We start from the raw sequence: 19,699 nt of genomic DNA on the forward strand, positions 1-19,699 counted from the left end.
ATCTCTCTCTCATCACTTGTCCACGCCGACTGGTATATTTCGACTTTACATTTCATTTACATTTCGTCATTTAGCGGACGCTTTTATCCAAAGCGACTTACAATTATTCAAACACCGACGGACGCAGCCGACTTTCTGTGTCATCTGCCATGTTAAGTAATAACTTGGCATTAACGTGATAATGCATTCATTGATAGTAAATAATGCGATAATCCTGTTAATTAAAACGATTACCGATCCATGTAATAAGAAAAAACTTGACGGCTGCCGTCCTGGTTAACGTGGTAATGGAACGCCCTCTCCTTTCTTCCCCGGCAGAACTCGGTTAAAGACAACTCTCTGCTGTTCATGCCAAATGTCCTGAAGGTCTACCTGGAGAACGGGCAGACCAAGTCCTTCCGCTTCGACTGCAGTACCTCCATCAAGGTTTGTGTGTGAGTGCACCACCGCATGCACCCTCGCGTCAACATTTTAAGCAAAAATTACTTTACCTGAGATCTCCGCCGTTTCTCTAATCAAATCAGGATAAAATCCATGTCGGGAGACAATGAATGCGCTTTGATGGAAAAGACCTTCAGCTCCTGGAACTCACTTTCACTCTTACTTGCACGCTCACGTTCACTATTTCCAGAGTCTTGCCAATTCTTTAACTCTCGTTTGAATCAGGCCAGATGGCGAAGGTTGCATTTGTGTTCGTGGCAGTATTCTGAAAGAATCGGAGCGGAGCGGTGCACGTTTGCACGCCAGGCGCTCACAGTCTTCCTGTGTTATCTGCTCCGCTGAGCTTTTCTGTTTTTTCACTCGCTGCTTCAGTGAGCCGCATCATGTTTACTTCCCTCGTGTGGAGTTTGCTGGATTTCTTTTTTGTGTGTTGTGAGTTGACAAGGCCAACGCTTTTTCTTCTGAAAACCTTCAACTTTGGGAAATGTGCTCACACCCATAGGTGCGTATAGGAATAGGATTGACATCCCTTCAGGATGGCAGGAAACTGCCTTACGCTGCCTTTCCACCAAGATTCAGGAACTATACGAGGAACCAATTTATGACCAGAACTTTCTGAAACGGGAACCTTAGTTCTTGGTTGCTTAACCACTGCAGTGGGGATCCAAGAATCTCCTCCTCCTCCCCTACTAAAATTGTGCTTGAATTTGATTGTCTATCCAACAGTATTGGGGGTATTGTATTTCGGGTTCTGGTTTTCCATTTTCATTACTAAATCAAAAGTAGCAAAGGGGAAGCGACTACTACGAGCAAGCAGAGTCTCAATCAGCTGTTTACCCATCCAATGGTTCTTAAGCTACCACCTTGCTTGCAGGGACTTTGTTGGGACTAAGACCGATCCAAATAGAAACCAATTACGGAACCAAGTTTCACTTCCTGTGGAAAAGTGTAGAAGTTCTAAGGAACTAAGTTCCTGGTTCCTGAAATGGTTCCTATGGTAGAAAAGCCCCCATCGGCCACAGCCCCAAGAACTATGTGTATATGCTTTCTATTTAGGTTTAGTTATCAAAATATGTCTAAAAGTACTGATAACCTTAATCAATTTTACCAACACTGTAACAGATTCAATGAGGCAAAACCAGCTCTCTGACACAATTTCGGTGGATCACTGGTGTCTCTTTTCATCTTTTGCATTATTATAGCACATTGAATGGACACTAAGATTTTTGTTGGGAGTGGCGAGGATGGACTGGATTAGGAAGGAGTATATTAGAGGGGGAGCTCAGGTTAGACGGTTCAGAGACAAAGTGAGAGAAGCAAGGTTGAGATGGTTTGGACATGTACGGAGGGGAGATGCTGAAGGTGGAGCTGCCAGGCAAGAGGAAAAGAGGAAGGCCAAGAGGCGGTGTATGGATGTAGGGAGGGGGGACATGCGACAAGTTGTTTCCCTTTCCTTTTCTGGAAGGCAATGTCATTTCCCTTTCTCTTCGTCTTTTCCCCTTAAAATTCACGGCCTTCATAGCCCCTGAACCTCCCTAGAAGGGTGGAGACCTCAACCACCTGCAATGTTCAACCCAAAGGTACACCCTTGACAAAGCTAATGCCCTTTCCCGTTGAGCCGTTGATTTAGCCCCTGGACCCCCTAGAATAGTGGAGACCACTACCCCCTGCAATGTTCAACCCAAAGTGACGCCTTTGCCAAATCATCTGGATGGCAAAGCTGTTTCCCTTTCCTTTCGTCTTTTCCCCTTAAAATTCAGGAGAAATCATCGTTAACTCCCCGCATCCCACTAGAAGGGTGGAGACCTCAACCCCACCAAATGTTCCAGCCAAAGTTTCAGTATTCAACCTTTGCCCGAGTGTCTGGAAGGCCATGCTATTTGGTAGGATCCTACAGTAGTTAAGGGAAGCAGGACCATGACCATGATTTGGCAAATGATCAATTTCCAGCCATTTAAGCCCTTAGCCAGGCATCCAAAGTGCCCTGCTCTACACTACTCTATAGCTTGGGAAACGTTGAATGCCCCCTACTGGGTACTTTATTTTACTTTGTTATTTATCTGTGTGCAGGATGTGATCCTGACCCTCCAGGAGAAGCTCTCCATAAAATGCATCGAGAACTTCTCACTAGTGCTGGAGCAGAGGGCGGAGGGCTCTGCCAGCCGGCTGCTGCTGCTGCACGAGCAGGAAATGCTCACTCAGGTGTGTTTCCTGCTTCCACTTCCTGTTTCCCGCTTCCACTTCCTATATTTTTTGCACTTGCTCCCTCTCTCTCTCTCTCCCTGTTCAATACTTGGATCCTTCTTACACTATCTTGAGCCCCTCCCACGCACACACACACACACACACACACACACACACACACACACACACACACACACACACACACACACACACACACACACACACACACACACACACACACACACACACACACACACTCCTGCTCAGTATTCAAGCAGCATTGGGACCTTGGTGTCATTTATCAGGGCTGGCACAGCGAGGGCGACAGCTCACATTACACACACACACACGCACGCACGCACACACACTGTAGTTATTTCACACATCTCGTCCAGCAGCAGCATATTGCCTTATTATCTAATAATAAGAGGACATAGTTAATATTCAGACACAGCTGGGATCTGGTGTCCAGACTATCGCTGACTGAAGCAGTGTTCTGCGGCTATCTCTATTAATTGCACACGCTCATTATGTAATATGCCATGCCTTCCTTGCATGAATTATGCCCTGTGTCGCGGTTAAACACAATGTTTTTTGATCAATGTTTGATCAAATGTTTTGAAAACACATTTTTTTTTAGATGTTAGCATCGTATGGTGCAGTTAACACTTTGTCCCTTGCTGATGAATACTGCCACTTTTAGCATTTTATTAACATTTGTAAATTTTAATAAATATATATATGCAGTATACAGTAAATAATATCAGATTGTTGAAAACTGATATCATTGCTTTCTGATTTATAAAAATTGACTTTTGGCTTCCTCAGAATGGGGAAAAAAAACAACAAATTGTATTAATTATTAATTTTATATATATTATATAATGTATGTTGATATAATAATAATGCTAATAATAATAACAATAATTATGATGATACTAATGACAATACAAATAAAAATGAATATAACAACAGCAATAATAATAATAATAATAATAATAAATATACAGTAGCTGTAGGCAGCGATACACTGGGTCCAGTTTATTAGTTTTAGGTACATTTTACAGTTTTTTGGTTTCTGTGAAATGCATCATAATTTATTAAACTTACAAACATTGTGGAGTTACATCATGGAGTTACGTCCATAGTACTTAATTTTTTTTAATATTGTGACTGACCTTGAGGACTGGATTTTTGGACAATTGCTTCTTTATTGTCTTTAATTTTTCTGCAATTTTTCGTCATCTGGAACAATAGCAAATACAAACTTTGTCATTTCCTTGCATAACAACAATAATAACACATTTTATTTTATAAATATAATAAATACAAGTTAGTTGTAATTACTACTGTATTGTATTTTTTCTGTTAATAATGAACAATTTGAAATTTCTGTTTAATAGATGACTTGTCTATATTGTAATGCAGACAACATTTATTGAACTTTAACAATAATTTGTCATTAGAATTATTATGGATGAACTTGTAAATACTTAACACGTTGTCTTTTCATTGAAATCTGCTACTTTTAGCTGTATAAAATTGTTTGTACATGGGATACAAAGGATATAATATATATACGAAGGAACATAAACATGGGACCTGGAATGGAGGTTCACGCGTCTTCCAATCCTCCCCCCCCCCCCCCTCCCTTGTTCTCCAGGTGACCCAGAGGTCCGACTCCGACAAGATGAAGTGTTTCTTCCGGATCAGCTTCGTCCCCAGGGACCCCGTGGAGCTGCTCCGCCGGGACGCCGTGGCGTTCGAATACCTCTACGTTCAGGTGAGCGATGAAGGAAAACACACCAAACTAAAGAAAAACGACTTCTTTCGTCAACCCGAAAAGAAACAGGGGTCAGGTCTCAAAGTCAAACTAACCTGGGGGGCCACTGGCCAGGTTGTCTTCTCCGAGGGTGGCCGCCTTGAACATAGTGTAAAGTTGTTTTATATTGTTTATATTATTATTATTATTATTATTATTATTATTATTATTGTTATTGTAATAATAATAATAATAATAATAATAATAATAATAATAATAAATTGCCTAATATTATGTCTGTTAAAAATAGACATTATAATGTCATAATAATAAATCTATTATATTCTACCTAATTCTGTTTTATATTCTGAAAACGTAAATTAAAGTTGTGTGGATTAGTCAAGAATTGTGATTGTATAAGATTAAAAATATATATTTAAAATCAGTTTGGGCGCCAGATTTTTTTAACGATATATTTATGGCTATGCGTCGGACCACGGGGTATTAATTGTGGAATCATTCTTAATTTCTTCTGAATGATTTGGAATTTGGCCTAAAAAGAAAAAATAAATCCTCATTTACGATTCTATTATACCCTGCTTATTAAAACTAATTACGTGAATTAAATTCTCAAGAATATGATTGGCATTGGAGGCGCCCTCTGCAGGCTTCCCGCTTTCACGAGAAAAGCCAGGATCCCAAGCTAGTGCAAGGCTTGAAGAATGGCTCCCACCCCCAGACCCTAGGCCTCGTCTAACCCTCCATCCATCCATTCCTCCATCCATCCATCCATCCCGACATCCCAGAGCTGTAACGACGTGGTGTCGGAGCGCTTCGGCCCAGAGCTCAAGTACGACGCGGCGCTGCGGCTGGCGGCGCTCCAGATGTACATCCTCACCATGACGACCAGACAGAGCCAGAAGGTCTCGCTCAAGTACATCCAGTAAGTGTTGAGGATGTGGCTCGGTCTGGTATACTCTGTTCCTTTCAATATTCTGGACCTATCAATAGTCTGTTCCTATTAATAATCTGTTCCCATCAATAATTCTGGACTTATCAGTCATTCTCTCCCTATCAATAGTCTGTTCCTATCAATATTCTGCACCCAGAGGCAGACTGCCCATCAGGAGCACCGGGACAAATCCCGGTGGGCAGGTCGCTCTGTGGGCCGCCTGAGCAGCCCATTACACAAAAACAAAGAGCGAGAGAGAGATCTGCGTCCCCGGCCCACTTGATTATGCACTAGCCCTCTTAATCAAAGTGGGCTGACGACGGGCATCTCTCTAACCCCCCCCCAAAATCCCAGCAGTCAACGAGAGCGCGAGAGCAGGTGGATTCATGACCAATCGGTTCAAATGTCCATTTGTTTTTCCACGTTGCGAGTGATTTTTATCAAAGGTAGCACCGCTGCATTCAAGGCCTGTCTGAAATGCTACCATGCTGCCTTCAAGCGTCGGAAATATAAAATTTTGAAATTATTTATAGTTTATGGACCATCAATACCCTAGTACTAGTACAAACGGGCTGGTGTTTATTTATTTAAATATCATTTATTGTTTATAGACAGCAATACCCAGTCCAGGAGTAATGGTCTGGGCCATAGCATCAGTTCAAAACATATACAGTACTTAATTTTTGTTCAGTTTTAGATATCATTTAACATGTGTTTATTTAAATCTTATTGATTGTTTAACTGGACTTTGGAAGTACAAATGTATACAGTAAGTACCTGATGTTTGTAATTATTTTTTGTTTATAGACCTGCAGTCCTTCAAGTTTCAAGGTCAAAGTGATCAAATTGACAATGGCATTATCTGACTTTTTTTCTGCGTTGAAATAGATTATACAGCCTGTTCAAATATAGACATTCATGAAACACTGACTGCCTGAATCTATCATGGTATCATCACAGCGGTGGCCTGCTGGCAACAAACCTTTCACTTGCTCTTAAAAGAGATTTGTTTTAGTGTTACAGTAGCCTAGAGTATCCATCCATTATGCTTATAAGTGATATGGTATCAAGGGCCGGTGTGTTTGTAAACCGCGTTCAAAATTATTATGCAAATGATATTTTTCTCTGATTTTCCTAAATAGTGGATGCAAATGACAGTCAGTATAATTTTCAAGTCATCAACCATTAGGGTATAATTTGAATGTTAGTGAAGAAACCTCCCCATGACAACAGTATTTTTTTCAAAAATAAAAAACTCAAAATGCACTGTTCCAAATTATTATGCACAACAGAGTTTCAAAACATGTTATATGTTGTAAAGAACTGAAAATGGTCATTTGTTGAGTTTGCAGCATTGACATAGGACCCTTCTTTGATATCACCTTCACAATTCTTGCATCCATTGCACTTGTGAGTTTTTGGAGAGTTTCTGCTTGAACTTCTTTGCAGGATGTCAGAACAGCCTCCCAGAGCTGCTGTTTTGATGCCAACTGCCTCCCACCCTCATAGATCTTTTGCTTGAGGATGCTCCAAAGGTTCTCAATAGGGTTGAGGTCAGGGGAGGATGGGGGCCACACCATGAGTTTCTCTCCTTTTATGCCCATAGCAGCCAATGACACAGAGGTATTCTTTGCAGCATGAGATGGTGCATTGTCATGCATGAATATGATTTTAATACGGAAGGCACGGTTCTTCTTTTTGTACCATGGAAGATAGTGGTCAGTCAGAAACTCTATATACTTTGCAGAGGTCATTTTCACACCTTCAGGGACCCTAAAGGGGCCCACCAGCTCACCCCCCATGATTCCAGCCCAAAACATGACTCCGCCACCTCCTTGCTGACGTGGCAGCCTTGTTGGGACATGGTGGCCATCCACCAACCATCCACTACTCCATCCATCTGCACCATCCAGGGTTGCACGGCACTCATCAGTAAACAAGAGTTTGAAAATGAGCCTTCATGTATTTCTGGGCCCACTGCAACCGTTTCTGCTTGTGAGCATTGGTTGGGGTGGCCCAATAGTAGGTTTATGAACAACTGCAGCCTCTGGAGGATCCTACACCTTGAGGTTGGTGGGACTCCAGAGGCACCAGCAGCTTCAAATACCTGTTTGCTGCTTTGTAACGGCATTTTAGCAGCTGCTCTCTTAATCCCATGAATTTGTCTGGCAGAAACCTTCCTCATTCTGCCTTTATCTGCACAAACCGTCTGTGCTCTGAATCAGCCACAAACCTCTTCACAGTACAATGATCACACTTAAGTTAAGTTTTCCTGAAATATCTAATGTTTTCATACCTTGTCCGAGGCATTGCACTATTTGAGGCTTTTCGGCAGCAGAGAGATCGTTTTTCTTTCCCATATTGCTTGGAACCTGTGGCCTGCTTCATAATGTGGAGCGTCCTTCTTAAGTAGTTTTCCTTTAATTGGGCTCACCTGGAAAACTAATTATCACAGGTGTCTGAGATTGATTTCAGTGATCCAAAGAGCCCTGAGACACAATACCATCCATGAGTTTAATTGAAAAAACACTTAAAGCCAATTTGCATAATAATTTGGAACGTGGTGCATGTGCATATATGATTGAGTGGGGGTGGGGGGGGGGGGGGTGATGGTGTATCCACGGGCTGGTTGTGGTGGGCAGATCTGGATTAAAATGTCCGGGGCCATTTTTTAATCCCAGTCCGTCCCTGCCTGTATCTGTCAATAACCTGTTCCCATCAATCATTCTGGACTTATCAATCATTCTCTACCTATCAATATTCTGGAACCATCAATATTCTGTACCTGTCAATCATTTTGGACCTATCAATAGTCTGATCAGATCAACGGACAGACAGACCGACCGACAGAAAGGCAGGTAAGCAGGCAGGCAGGCAGATAGGTTTGATAGCTTGATTGATCCAACAAATTCCATAAATCAAAAACTCGGTAAAAAAATTAATAAATAAAATAAATATCATTTTTTTTAAACCTCTATAACAAATTTTAACTGCGTGTCACGCTGACACAGCATTCTGAGGCAGCCAAAATGTGCAAATAACATTTTTTCAATATCAATATTTCACCAGATATTAAATATGCAAAGTTGAATACATAATATTAATATGATGGACACGATGGACGGACTTACTGTAGAAATTTGGTAACTTAGATAACGTCGACGAAGGAACTTAAACATGGGAGCCGGAATGGAAGCTCACTCATCTTCCGTTCTCTCTCTCTCTCTTTGAATCGCGATTGTGGCGCCGCCCCTCTCGGCCGCCTGCGCGAGCCCCTCGTGTCGATTACGCAGATTTTGGTACTTTTTGTATTTTTAGAGATTGTTGTGCGTAATCCCCGGGTGTCATCACATTTCACTGCATATATGTATGACCGTATGTATAGGCATGTGACAAATAACCCCTCTCTCTCTCCCTCCCCCTCTCTCTCTCTCGGCAGGAAGGAGTGGGGCCTGTCGCTGTTCCTGCCGCCCGCCGTGCAGTCCAGCATGAAGGAGAAGAATATCAAGAAGGCTCTGATGCACATCCTCAAAACTAACCAGAACCTTGTTCCGCCGGGGAAAAAAGTACAACACCGTTCTTCTTCCGCCCTTGTTCAGACGGACAAACAACGCACAAAGAAAGACCCACTCTTTTGCTCTCCTCTCTCTCTCTCTCTCTCTGTAATGCAACACCCTAAAAATAGCCGCGCCGCAACGCCTCACCTTGTAAAGTTTTCTAACCCCTTGTCAACCCGGGGCCCTCTGTTCACACCGGACCTTGAATTCTAATGCCGAAGATACCGGCTGGCGGGCATAATAAGCCGTATTTCCATTTAGACACTTGGCGTCGGTCAGGCCCGGCACCGGGACGACGTGAGTGAGGGGGACAGTTCAGAATGGCGAGGGTGGAAACCTTTTTATACGGGAAAACAGTAGGTTATCATCCTGCCACGCCAATTTATGCCGGTTTTGGTTTTTTTCATCCCGCGTGGTGGCAATACAGTGGTGCAGGCACGTGCAGCCGTGTTTTATTATTGTTTTTTTTAAACATGAATGGGTATCGAGATTTTGTTGGAAACAGCTGTATAATACAGTGTATGGTCTATAGGAGGGGTCCCCAACCGGACGGCTTATGAGGGGTAGGGAGGGTTAGACGCACGAAGGCGTCTTGTCTTTTTTTAATCCGAATAGCAATTGTCGAGTTTGTATAGAAATAGAATAATCTAAGCCCAAATAATAGACATATTTAAGCGGGCGTCACTGTGTGGTTTTAGTGGGGATTAAAGACAATAACTCCTTTCCCCACATTATTTTTTATAATCATGGCAGGAGAATAACATGGCAACAATAACGTTCTAATGAGTCGCATATTCCGGAATAAATTACTTTATTGAGCCGGTGGGAAAAGGGAGAAGAGAAAGTCCAGACGTCTAGCAGGGAGCGGATTGATTTTCTTTGCAAATATATGAATATTGATGATGTACGCGTTCTGAAGGCGTCCTCATTGGTCAATCCAGACGAGTCCTTATTAGCGGAATCGGTGTCAGCACAGACAGCTGTTTGTGAGACGGGATCAGATAACAAGCTTCAAATAAGGTGTTTCATTACCAATTAGACCTCTCGTCTTGGGGTGGATCCTGGATCCTTACGCTGCAAACGCTTGTCGAGGTGAATGTACGATAGTCTGCCCTGAAATACGATTACTACCGAGTATTCATCCGATTATTTGGTGTTATTATTATTATATTACTACCGCCACAAACAATTAGCGGGGTGGCTATTAAATGTTAAGTGTGTCAATAGACTGTGAAGGAAGATTTTCACTCTCACCCCTTCCCTTCAAACCTGAGCGGTAGGAGAGGGTCGGCGCAAAAAGCAGCCTTACTTTGATTGATTTGATTAATTTGATTAATTTCATAAATTTGATTAAGTCTGTCGTTCTGTGGAGATGGTTACTGGCTGTTAACACACTATCTGATTATTTAGGGGGTAAATGCAGGCTGCGTTAGGGTTGTGTCCGCAGGTCCTGGAAGAGTCTTAAAATATCTTGAATTCTGTGACTTAAAGGTCATTAGATGATAAATAATTTCAAAAATGTCATCTTTATAATGAAATGTAGTCTTTATAAACAGTCTAAAGATTAAGTATTGTGTTAATAAGTATTACTTTAGCATGAATTGAACTCTCTGATAGCTGCAGACACCCTGGATAGAAATTGTGTCAACGTAAAACAAAAAGGGTCAAAACACAAGTGCATTTGACAATGAATGTCAGAGAACCAGATAACATAGAAAGTAACATGTTATAAATATGAGTTATTAAGTTGTAACATCCATCGAAAGACTGTCTGTCTGTCTGTCTCTGGTGAAGACTGTTTGCTGTCCGTGTGTGTCCCATGTGCAGGTTGTCAATTAGTTCTCTCTCTCTCTCTCTCTCTCTCTCTCTCTCTCTCTGCAGCTGACCATTCTACAGGCCAAGGTGCATTACCTGCGGTACCTCAGCGAACTCAGGCTGTACGGCGGGAGGGAGTTCAGGTCGATACTCTTGGTAAGCACATTGCATGCTGACTGTGTTAGGGCATGGTCCCAGACGGAATCGACTTGCCTAGCTCCACCGGAAGTAGGGAAAATACACCTTGCGGGGTCTCAAAAGCTGGGATCTTCGTTAAAAAAGCTGGAATATCCCATTTTTTGACTGACTCCACAGCAGGGGGAAAAACAGACCGAGGTCCTCCTGCTGGTGGGCCCCCGCTACGGTATCAGCCACGTGATCAACGCCCGCACCAACCTCGTGGCCCTGCTGGCCGACTTCAGCCACGTCAACCGCATTGAGATCCTCACCGAGGACGAGAACAACGTGCGGCTGGAGCTGCACGTGCTCGATGTCCGGGTCAGTCCAGCGTCCAACACTGAAAAACTGTGGACATTTGTATAATATCAGCATCTGTCTTTCTATCTATCTTCCTACTTAGCTATCTATTTTTCTACTGACCTTACCTACCCACCTATCTACCTACCGCCATGGTAAATTTAGTGTAAAGTTTATATTATACACTTCTCTAGTCATACGACTCAAAGTGCTTACCTCACTCACACACACACACACGCACACGCACACACTCACACACACACACACACACACACACACACACACACACACACACACACACACACACACGATCGATGGTGGCGGCAGCCTTGCAAGGTGCACACCAGCTCAACAGAGAGGGGTTAGGGGGTTAAGTGTCTTGTTCAAGGACACTTCAGTACGCTACCAGGAGGAGCCGGGGACCGAACCGGCACTCTTCGGTACAAACTACGATCACTGGATGATCACTCTACCTACTGAGTTACTGCCCCCAAACCTACCAGCTATCTACCTACTTACCGACCTGCATAACTACTTACCTACCTCCCTACCTACCTATATACCTAGCTACCAACCAACTTACCTACCTACCCACATACCCACCCACTTATCTGCCTACTTACCGACCTACCTACCTACCCACCTAGGTAGGTACCTACCTACCTATCCACCTATCTACCTGCCTAGTTAACTACCTACCTATCCACCTATCTACCTGCCTAGTTAACTACCTACCTATCCACCTATCTACCTGCCTAGTTAACTACCTACCTATCCACCTATCTACGTGCCTACCTACTTAACTACCTATCTACCTGCCTCCCTCCCTACATACTTGCCTACCTACCTACCTACCTACCTACCTACCTACCTACCTACTTACTTGTTTACTTTCTAGCCCATCACACTCATCATGGAATCCAGCGATGCCATGAACCTGGCCTGTCTCACCGCGGGCTACTATCGCCTCCTAGTGGACTCGAGGAGATCTATCTTCAGCATGGCCCACTGCAACAGTACTGGAGATGACGGGGGTGAGGAAATATTAACCGTGGAGTGCCGGTGTTTTATATATATATACACACACACACACACACACACATATATATATATATATATTCGCAAAAATATTCTTCATAGATTTAGCTCCTTAAAGGACCATAACAATCTCAAATTTAGTTTTAGTTTTCTAGTCAGCACACACATTTTACATTACCCCTGACCTTTTTTCTGATGATAGCTGACATTTTTAGATGTATAACAATAATTGTATTTTTATTTTGGGGGTCTCCTCGTCCCACTGACCACTACGGTAACACATATCTTTGTCAAAGGTATGTCATTTTGTCCTATGTGTGTTAGTTAATTCCATTTGAAAAGGTGGAAGAGCCATTGCTTTAACATGGAATTAGCAAATACAAAATGTGGCATAATTGCTTACTTTGACAAAAAAGGGTCCATGGTAATGTAATGTGCTTGCTGACTAGTAAATGTGCTAAAACTCAACTTTACACTGTTATGTTCCTTTAAAGCACTGAGCGCTTCAAAACATATTAAGTCACATACGTCCTGTTGCTTCTGCCTTCAGGTCAGGATCGTGTCCTGGAGTGGCCGTACAGTACGTCTGTAGGTAACTGTGAGGAGTCGCCCCGGCAGGGAGAGACCTACAGCAGACACTCAGACTATGGCGACAATGGGCAGAGGGAAAACAGCATCTCCCCGTACCTCCCAAATCCTCAACGGCAGGATGGCAACCTCGGGTTCGGACGAAGCACCTTTCCCCCTCCTCTGCCCCCCTCCACTAGACATAAACCTCAGGATTCTCCCCGGAGTGCCAAGGTCTCGTTCATTTTCGGAGGGGACCCCCCGCTGAATGCCGCGGAAAACCCCAGGAACCCGGGCTACGAAAGACTGTTGGAGAGCCCTGACGTACCTGAGCACCGGCCTCACTACACGCACAACAACGCAGACTTTCGGCCACAGGACGGCGTACCATTCCACTATAGTGGGCGGCCGCACGTGTACAGCAACATTGGCGGCGAGGAATGTGGCGAAGAGCCGCTGCTGAGAGACCTGTGCTATGCCGACACCACGGACGACGCCGAGGACGAGGATGATGCCTCCTGTGAGGAAGACTCCACGGGGGGCACGCCGGTGACTGATGAGAGGGGGGGCAGCGGCGACGGCAACAGAAATGCCACCAACCGTCCTAACCAGTCAGGTGGGCCGCCCACCACGGCTGCCAACACATTCCTGGCACTCTCTGGTTCCACGGACGACATCATCGACCTAACCTCGCTGCCTCCCCCGGAGGGCGACTATGGCGTTGATGAGGATGAGGATGACACACTGTTGGAGACGCTGAACATGGCCATCGCTGCCCCGCCACCAGGCTTCAGGGACAGCTCGGACGAGGAAGTAGCACCAGAGGGGCGCCCGTTGAGCACTCGAGATAACGACGATATCCCAGTGTCGTTAATTGATGCAGTGCCTACGGACGGAGAGGGAGAAGGAAGTGGAGGAGCGGAGAGCCGACTGGAGAACGCTGTGGTCAACACTCTACAGGCGTTAGAGGCTCTCTCCGTCTCTGAACAGAGACGTCCGAGGCTGCAGGGACACAATAACAACCCAGGTAAGTCACACATAAAAACCACGCTCTGTGTATTCCTCACCAGAAACCGATTAACTAACTTATTTCTTGTCTAATGTTCTAGGTGTGTTGATATCCAGAGGGTTGAGTCCCCAGTCCTCCTCAGATTCAGGCAATGAGACCAATTCTTCTGAGATGACTGAGATTTCGGAGCTGGCCGCTGCTCACAAGCTCAACGAGAGCCACATGCGCCTTCTGGTGGCCACAAGGGAAGGGTACCAACCTTTACTAGAGGAGCAAACAGAATTTCCTGTGTCGCCCAGCACAGCAGGAACTTTGCAGAAGAAGCCCCGTATTCCTTCGTGTCACCTCCAGCCTCCAGCTGTGCCCCCGAGACGGAGCCCGCAGTTGGACACGACGCCATCGGGGTCAGACTGCTTGGAGGCAAGGGCCCAGACAAACCTCTCCTCCACTGTTCAACGCCCCAGCTCGGTCACACCAGGAGGCAAGCATCACAAAAAGTCGGCGGACTCCAACGGGAAGTATAACACCTTCAGCACCAGGGAGGGACACCGGGGAGCCATCAGTGGCGGCGGCAGCCATCTTGACATGGAGCAGCGCACGTCATTTGGCGAGCGAGTGGGGAGTCAGAGAGGACCGAACTCACTTATATCAGAGAACTCTGTGGCAGAGGGGCTTGGGGTAAACAGCCTCCCTCGAGGTCATCACGTTGCCCCGCGTCCCACTTCTTCGAACGTCGATCGCTTGTTAGATGTAGGTGAATTTGCCGAGGCTCCTGCGGACAGCAGAGCCTCTGCCGCTGAGCAGGACGAGCACCTGGTGGTGGCGTCATTACTCTCCCCAACCAAAAAACCCCAGTCCAGGGGATCAGACCAAGGGTTAGACATACAAAGTGACCATCAGCCCATATCGAGGCAGCAAAGCGTGGCGCGGCTGTGCGAGTACCACCTTGCAAAGAGGATTTCAAACCTACAAGGCGAGGCCCACAGCTCACTGCAGGGCTCCCTATGCTCGTCGTTGGATGCTGGTGGCAGCACAAACAGCAGCGCATGTGCCACGCCGACAGACTCGCCTCTCGGCCCAACCACCCTTGAGTCTAAACACCACCACCACCTCCAACGGCACCAACTCTCCAGCTCCTCCTCCTCTCTCCTCAGGGTGCTAAACTATGAGGAGAACAAGCCTTCAGTCCCCCACGGACTCCCTGGCCAAAATGCTCAGGGCAAAGAACCCCACCCCCACGCAGACCCCACAATGCTACGGAAAATGCTGCCCAACATTCACCCACCGGCAGCGGGTGTGGAACCTGCCCGCCCCTCCTCAACTACGCCGTCCAAGCATAAAGAAACCTCAGGTACAACATCCAGAAGGTTCCACAATGATCTGCATGCTAAACAGCAGGCCTATATGAGGGGATTAAACCAGAAAGAGGGCAGTGAGGCTTATAGACAGTTGATAAACTACCTGACGGTGAGCCAAATGCATCAGGGAGGGAAGCTGCACAGCGCAGGCATGGGAGGGGCAGTGAAAAAAGACACTAGACGCTACATCACGAGCAACCATCAGCTGGTGGAGATGGTTAAGAATAGGGGCAATACAATTGCCAGGTGCCCCTGTATGCCTTCCTCCATGTCTTCCCCCTTCCTCAGCCCAAATCTGATCAACCCTAACACGCCGACTATGCTCATGGCGAATAAATGCCCCCATTCCTATCACTCAGCAACACTCCCTGCCAAGCTCAAGAGCGTCCCTGATTTGCATGCTGAGAGACCTAGAAACAGTCCGGAGGTCAGGCCGGCTGGTTCAGAAAGGAGGAGCTCCTTTTCTGGACTGGAAAGTGAGCTGGAGCGGGGTGCTATGGATCCAGAGCATTTCCTGTCATTGTGTAACAGAGAGGGCAGTGTCAACCGGGAAGGGGATCTAAGCCACGAGGGGGCAGGCTCTGCAAACCATCCTCCCCCGCCTCGGTCGAGAAGCCAGCCTAGCGGCAGCCCAGAGGACTGTTTGAAGTCTGACATGAGGACAAAGCATGCAGTGCGCCAGTCTCCTCATCCTTTTTCTAACGATCCTCTCTGTTTCGCTGCTGCACCTAGTTTAGCTGGCCAGCGAGCAGAGCTCAACACCATCTTGCTAGGAAGGGGGGACCATCCTTCTGCTTTTACCCGACAGGTGTCCACTGGCTCCAGAGCATGTGTGACCTCTCCTACCCCTCAACAGCCGCTACCTCCTCCTCCACCGCCTCCCCTTCCTCCCGCTTTGTCCCAACCAATGCAAGCCAACAGCAGCTCTAGCAACTCGACCACCCTTCCAAAACAAGATTCCATACTTTCTGTCCAGTACCGGCAGAATCAAAACCACATTCAGCCTGTCACTCCAAACCTGCAACAAATAGATCCCTGCCACAACAGCCTTCAGCGGGGCCGGGAGCTCAGGCGCAGCTCCAGCAATATTACTGCCGGTTCCGGAAGTGTAGAGGTTCTGTTCCAAAAGCCCACCCGAAGCCGAAGCCAGCAACCACTGACTCCGGGAGGGGCCCAACAAGGCGAAAGCAAAGTGCAGCGAAGGCCAACAAGGAAACGTCTCTCCAAAAGCTATTCCCAGGGGTCTGTATCTTCCCAGACCCCCACCTGCTGGCCTACAGGCAGCAGGGGTGGCAGTAGAAGGGCGTCTGTGGCATTTCCTTTGCAGAAGGACACTAAACACATAAAGGGCTCTCAGAAACTGGATACCAGTCCCTGGAGATGCAACGGGCCGTTCAGCTACTGCTTCTTCAAGAGAAAAAATGAGGGAGAGGAGGACGACATCGAATGGGAGAGGCCCAGACGGAGCCGTGACTTTGACATGGAAGGCGGCGCTGGAGCAAACATGTCGCCTTTCGGATCTGCTGTTGATGGCGCTGGCGACCAGCTGTACGGCGAAGTCCTCAACAACATGAGCTTCAGTGACCGTCTGGCCCGCATCAACGCTCTCAAAGACCGCATGTACGTCTTCCCTGCCGGCTTCACAGACGTGCGTCGCGACGCCAGTGAGCTCATCGCCCTGGTGCGCTCCAGTGTTGGACGAGGGGATCGCGGGGCCCAGATGCCTCAGATACCAGATTTATCCCAGTACAAGCAGCTCCTTTCCATTGAGTCAAAGGAGTTGGGCCGGGCATGCCGGAGAATGGCGCAGGCCCACGGCAGCCCTGAGGAGATGCTGCTCGCTGTAACCTGCAGTTTCCAGGTGCTGTGCTGTCTCTGCGAGGCATGCATGTGTCTAGTCAGGGGACTCGGAGCCTCAGCCTCGCACCAACAAAGAGAGGTGGTGGCAAAGGTGGATGAGGTTGTGATGAACTACATCTGTCTGCTCAAAGCGGCCGAGACCGCAACCGTGGGAGCGCCAGGGGAGCACAGCGTTAAAGCCCTGGTGCGCCACTCTAGTACTATGTCGGCCATTGCAAACGCACTAACCCGCTCCCTTAAAACGCTGCTTAGCAAGTAAAGGCTACTTGATATACCTTTAAGCAGGGGTGGGGAATCTCCAGCCCGCGGGCCAATGCGGCCCTCCAGTCGACATCACCCAGTCCGCTGGGTGATTCCAAGATTGCATATAGGCTGTTTATCCATTTTGAAAAAGTAGTTGGCCATAGCTCATTTTACAACAATTTGCAAGGCAAAATTAAGAAAATGATCCTTGGAAAAAAACACATCATTATTAAAAAGTTAATAATTATCGCAATATTTTTGCTTTAATAGTTTCATTTAATACTTCATAGTAGTCTATGGCCCACAATAATATGCGCAAGTATTAATCTGACCCAGCAGGAAAAAGGTTCCCCGCCCCTGCTTTATGGAGTAGCCGATGCAGTCACTAGAGTTGTCATTCAGCATCTTTTTATTTTGCCAGGTGAAGGTCAAATTACTCAGATTTAGGATTTAGAGAGCTTCGATCAAGTACCAAGAGGAGTTGTGGCTGAACTGTAGACTACCGCGGTCCATGTGTTGGGGTTGAGAGTCAAACCTTTCTGACTGCTCTCGCCACTTCTGCTGATAATGTTTCTGCTGAAAGTACATTTGCAAAGCCATACTGTACTCGATCTTTGTAATACAATATGTACCTAATAGATTCCTTTTAACTGTTCATAGTATAGCAGATTTAAATATGTATAAAATGTATATAGATACAGTATGAACATATTATTTGCCGTAGAGGGTCGAAGAAGCCATGGAGTATCCTGCTTTATTTACTCATGCCATTTGTATGTCATTAGACAGGGCTGGATTGAATTTACTTTCACTTCAATCAATTCATAAAGTGCAATTTCAGTATAATTTGACCAAAAACAAATGGTTATCAATGGTATTTGTACCGTTTTCGGTCCAGTGAAAGAAACCAGTTGCTATTTTCAACAACGCACCAAATCCTGTCCCGTTCGCATTTTGAATTATTGCATATAAAGTGAACTGATTTGAACCCTGTTTTATTACAATGCAGTCTATGGGTAGATAGATAGTATTTATTTAGAATTTATAATTAAAGGGAAACGTTACTGCTGTCAGTACAACTTACCATTGAAACATCAAGGTTATTTTGAAGTACTTTTTAACAGATAGAAGAGAGCAACGTAGCAATATATACGGTTTATCAAGAGATATATAACATATTTAAAAAGGTTGAGCACTGTGTTATTGGGGCAATTTTTTTTTTTAAATGTGTGCATTTATTTTCATCTGTTTTGGGAGATGTTATGTGCTTAAAATTATTTATTATTTCACACTGTGTATCAAGACACAGGTACGTCTCTTACGAATGAAATCAAACCCCTCACCCCACTTTTTGTTTTTTTTTCAACAGTCCACTAACCTATTAAAATGTTTTACATATGTCAGGGTCTCTTTTGTCTCTTTTAAGGGTCTCCTTGCTCGACTCAGCGTGTGTCGGTGCCAAAGGTAATTCAATCACAAATGAAATTAAACGTAAAAAATAAATATAACTGGGGGAAAAAAGTCGACACTAATCTCCAGAGGTTTTGTTTAGCATAAAAAAAAAAAACCCCAACACATCGTTTTTCTTATTATTTATTAGACTGAGAGATTTGAGGAGTAAATACATGCTGCGTTCCCTTGACCTCCCAACTCGGAAGAAAATCTGAACTCCGGTTTAGAAACGGACGGGTTCGCAAAGGTGCGGCCATACACGTCAAAGTTGCAAGTCGGGCTTTGCGGATATACCCTGACGTCACAGCAGCGCGGCGGCGCGCAGAGTTCACGGCGCACAGAGTTACCTTCGCGCGGCTTTTCCATTGGGAAACACGTCCACTGTTCATCATTATCACTACGCGGTGTCCGTGCTGTGTGTCCCCCCGCTTGTAGGATCCACCTGCTCGACAAACGAAACCCCTAGTCGACCGCCGTGGCCTCCATGGCTTCCATACCGTGTCGCACACAGAGCCAATCGGACACATTTGGGGATTTGGCGACTGGGAATGACCGATTTCCGAACGTCACCGGAATGCGGCGTCGGTTCAAGTCGAGAGCGGAGCGGTGACGTCGGAGTGGCCCACGATTAACATATCGGGCGCGTGTACGACGCCGGCCAATCACAGCGCCGGATCCGCCAAACCGCGCCCCCCGCAGCGCCTCCCGCGACGCGCTCCGCCCCGCGGCCCCGTCGACGCGGGAAAAGGGAAAGACGCGCCCGCGCCGCGTCTCCCTCCACCGCGTGTGGCGGCGTTTTCCAGCTCGTTCGCCGCCGCCTCCGCTGGAGAAAGTTCTCCCTTCGCGCCGTGGAAGTTATTGGAGAGTGGGCGGACGGCGGAGGAACCACTTGTTACCGCGTTAAAGTCCCCGTCCCCGTCCCCGTCCCCCCCACCACCCCCCCCAAAAAAAGCTGCACTCTGGAGCCAGGCGCTAAGGGGACAA

The 19,699-nt window shown here is 46.2% G+C and overlaps 1 protein-coding gene across 1 annotated transcript in view; it reads left to right on the forward strand.

Annotated features, from left to right (window-relative positions):
- Positions 1-17,279, forward strand: part of LOC307245793 (FERM and PDZ domain-containing protein 4-like) — a gene marked incomplete at both ends in the record, with an annotated part of 70,391 nt that extends 53,112 nt beyond the window's left edge. Inside the window, 10 exons of the mRNA XM_080021471.1 lie at positions 319-426; positions 2,512-2,643; positions 4,289-4,408; positions 5,194-5,330; positions 8,779-8,905; positions 10,778-10,867; positions 11,027-11,209; positions 12,087-12,222; positions 12,777-13,820; positions 13,903-17,279. Coding sequence (XP_079877597.1) covers positions 319-426; positions 2,512-2,643; positions 4,289-4,408; positions 5,194-5,330; positions 8,779-8,905; positions 10,778-10,867; positions 11,027-11,209; positions 12,087-12,222; positions 12,777-13,820; positions 13,903-17,279 — 5,454 coding nt within the window. The remainder of the gene's footprint in view (positions 1-318; positions 427-2,511; positions 2,644-4,288; positions 4,409-5,193; positions 5,331-8,778; positions 8,906-10,777; positions 10,868-11,026; positions 11,210-12,086; positions 12,223-12,776; positions 13,821-13,902) is intronic.
- Positions 17,280-19,699: the final 2,420 nt, after the last annotated feature.

This window comes from Zeus faber, assembly GCF_960531495.2.
Source record: "Zeus faber genome assembly, chromosome: 2".
In the NCBI taxonomy this organism is placed as follows: Eukaryota; Metazoa; Chordata; class Actinopteri; order Zeiformes; family Zeidae; genus Zeus; species Zeus faber.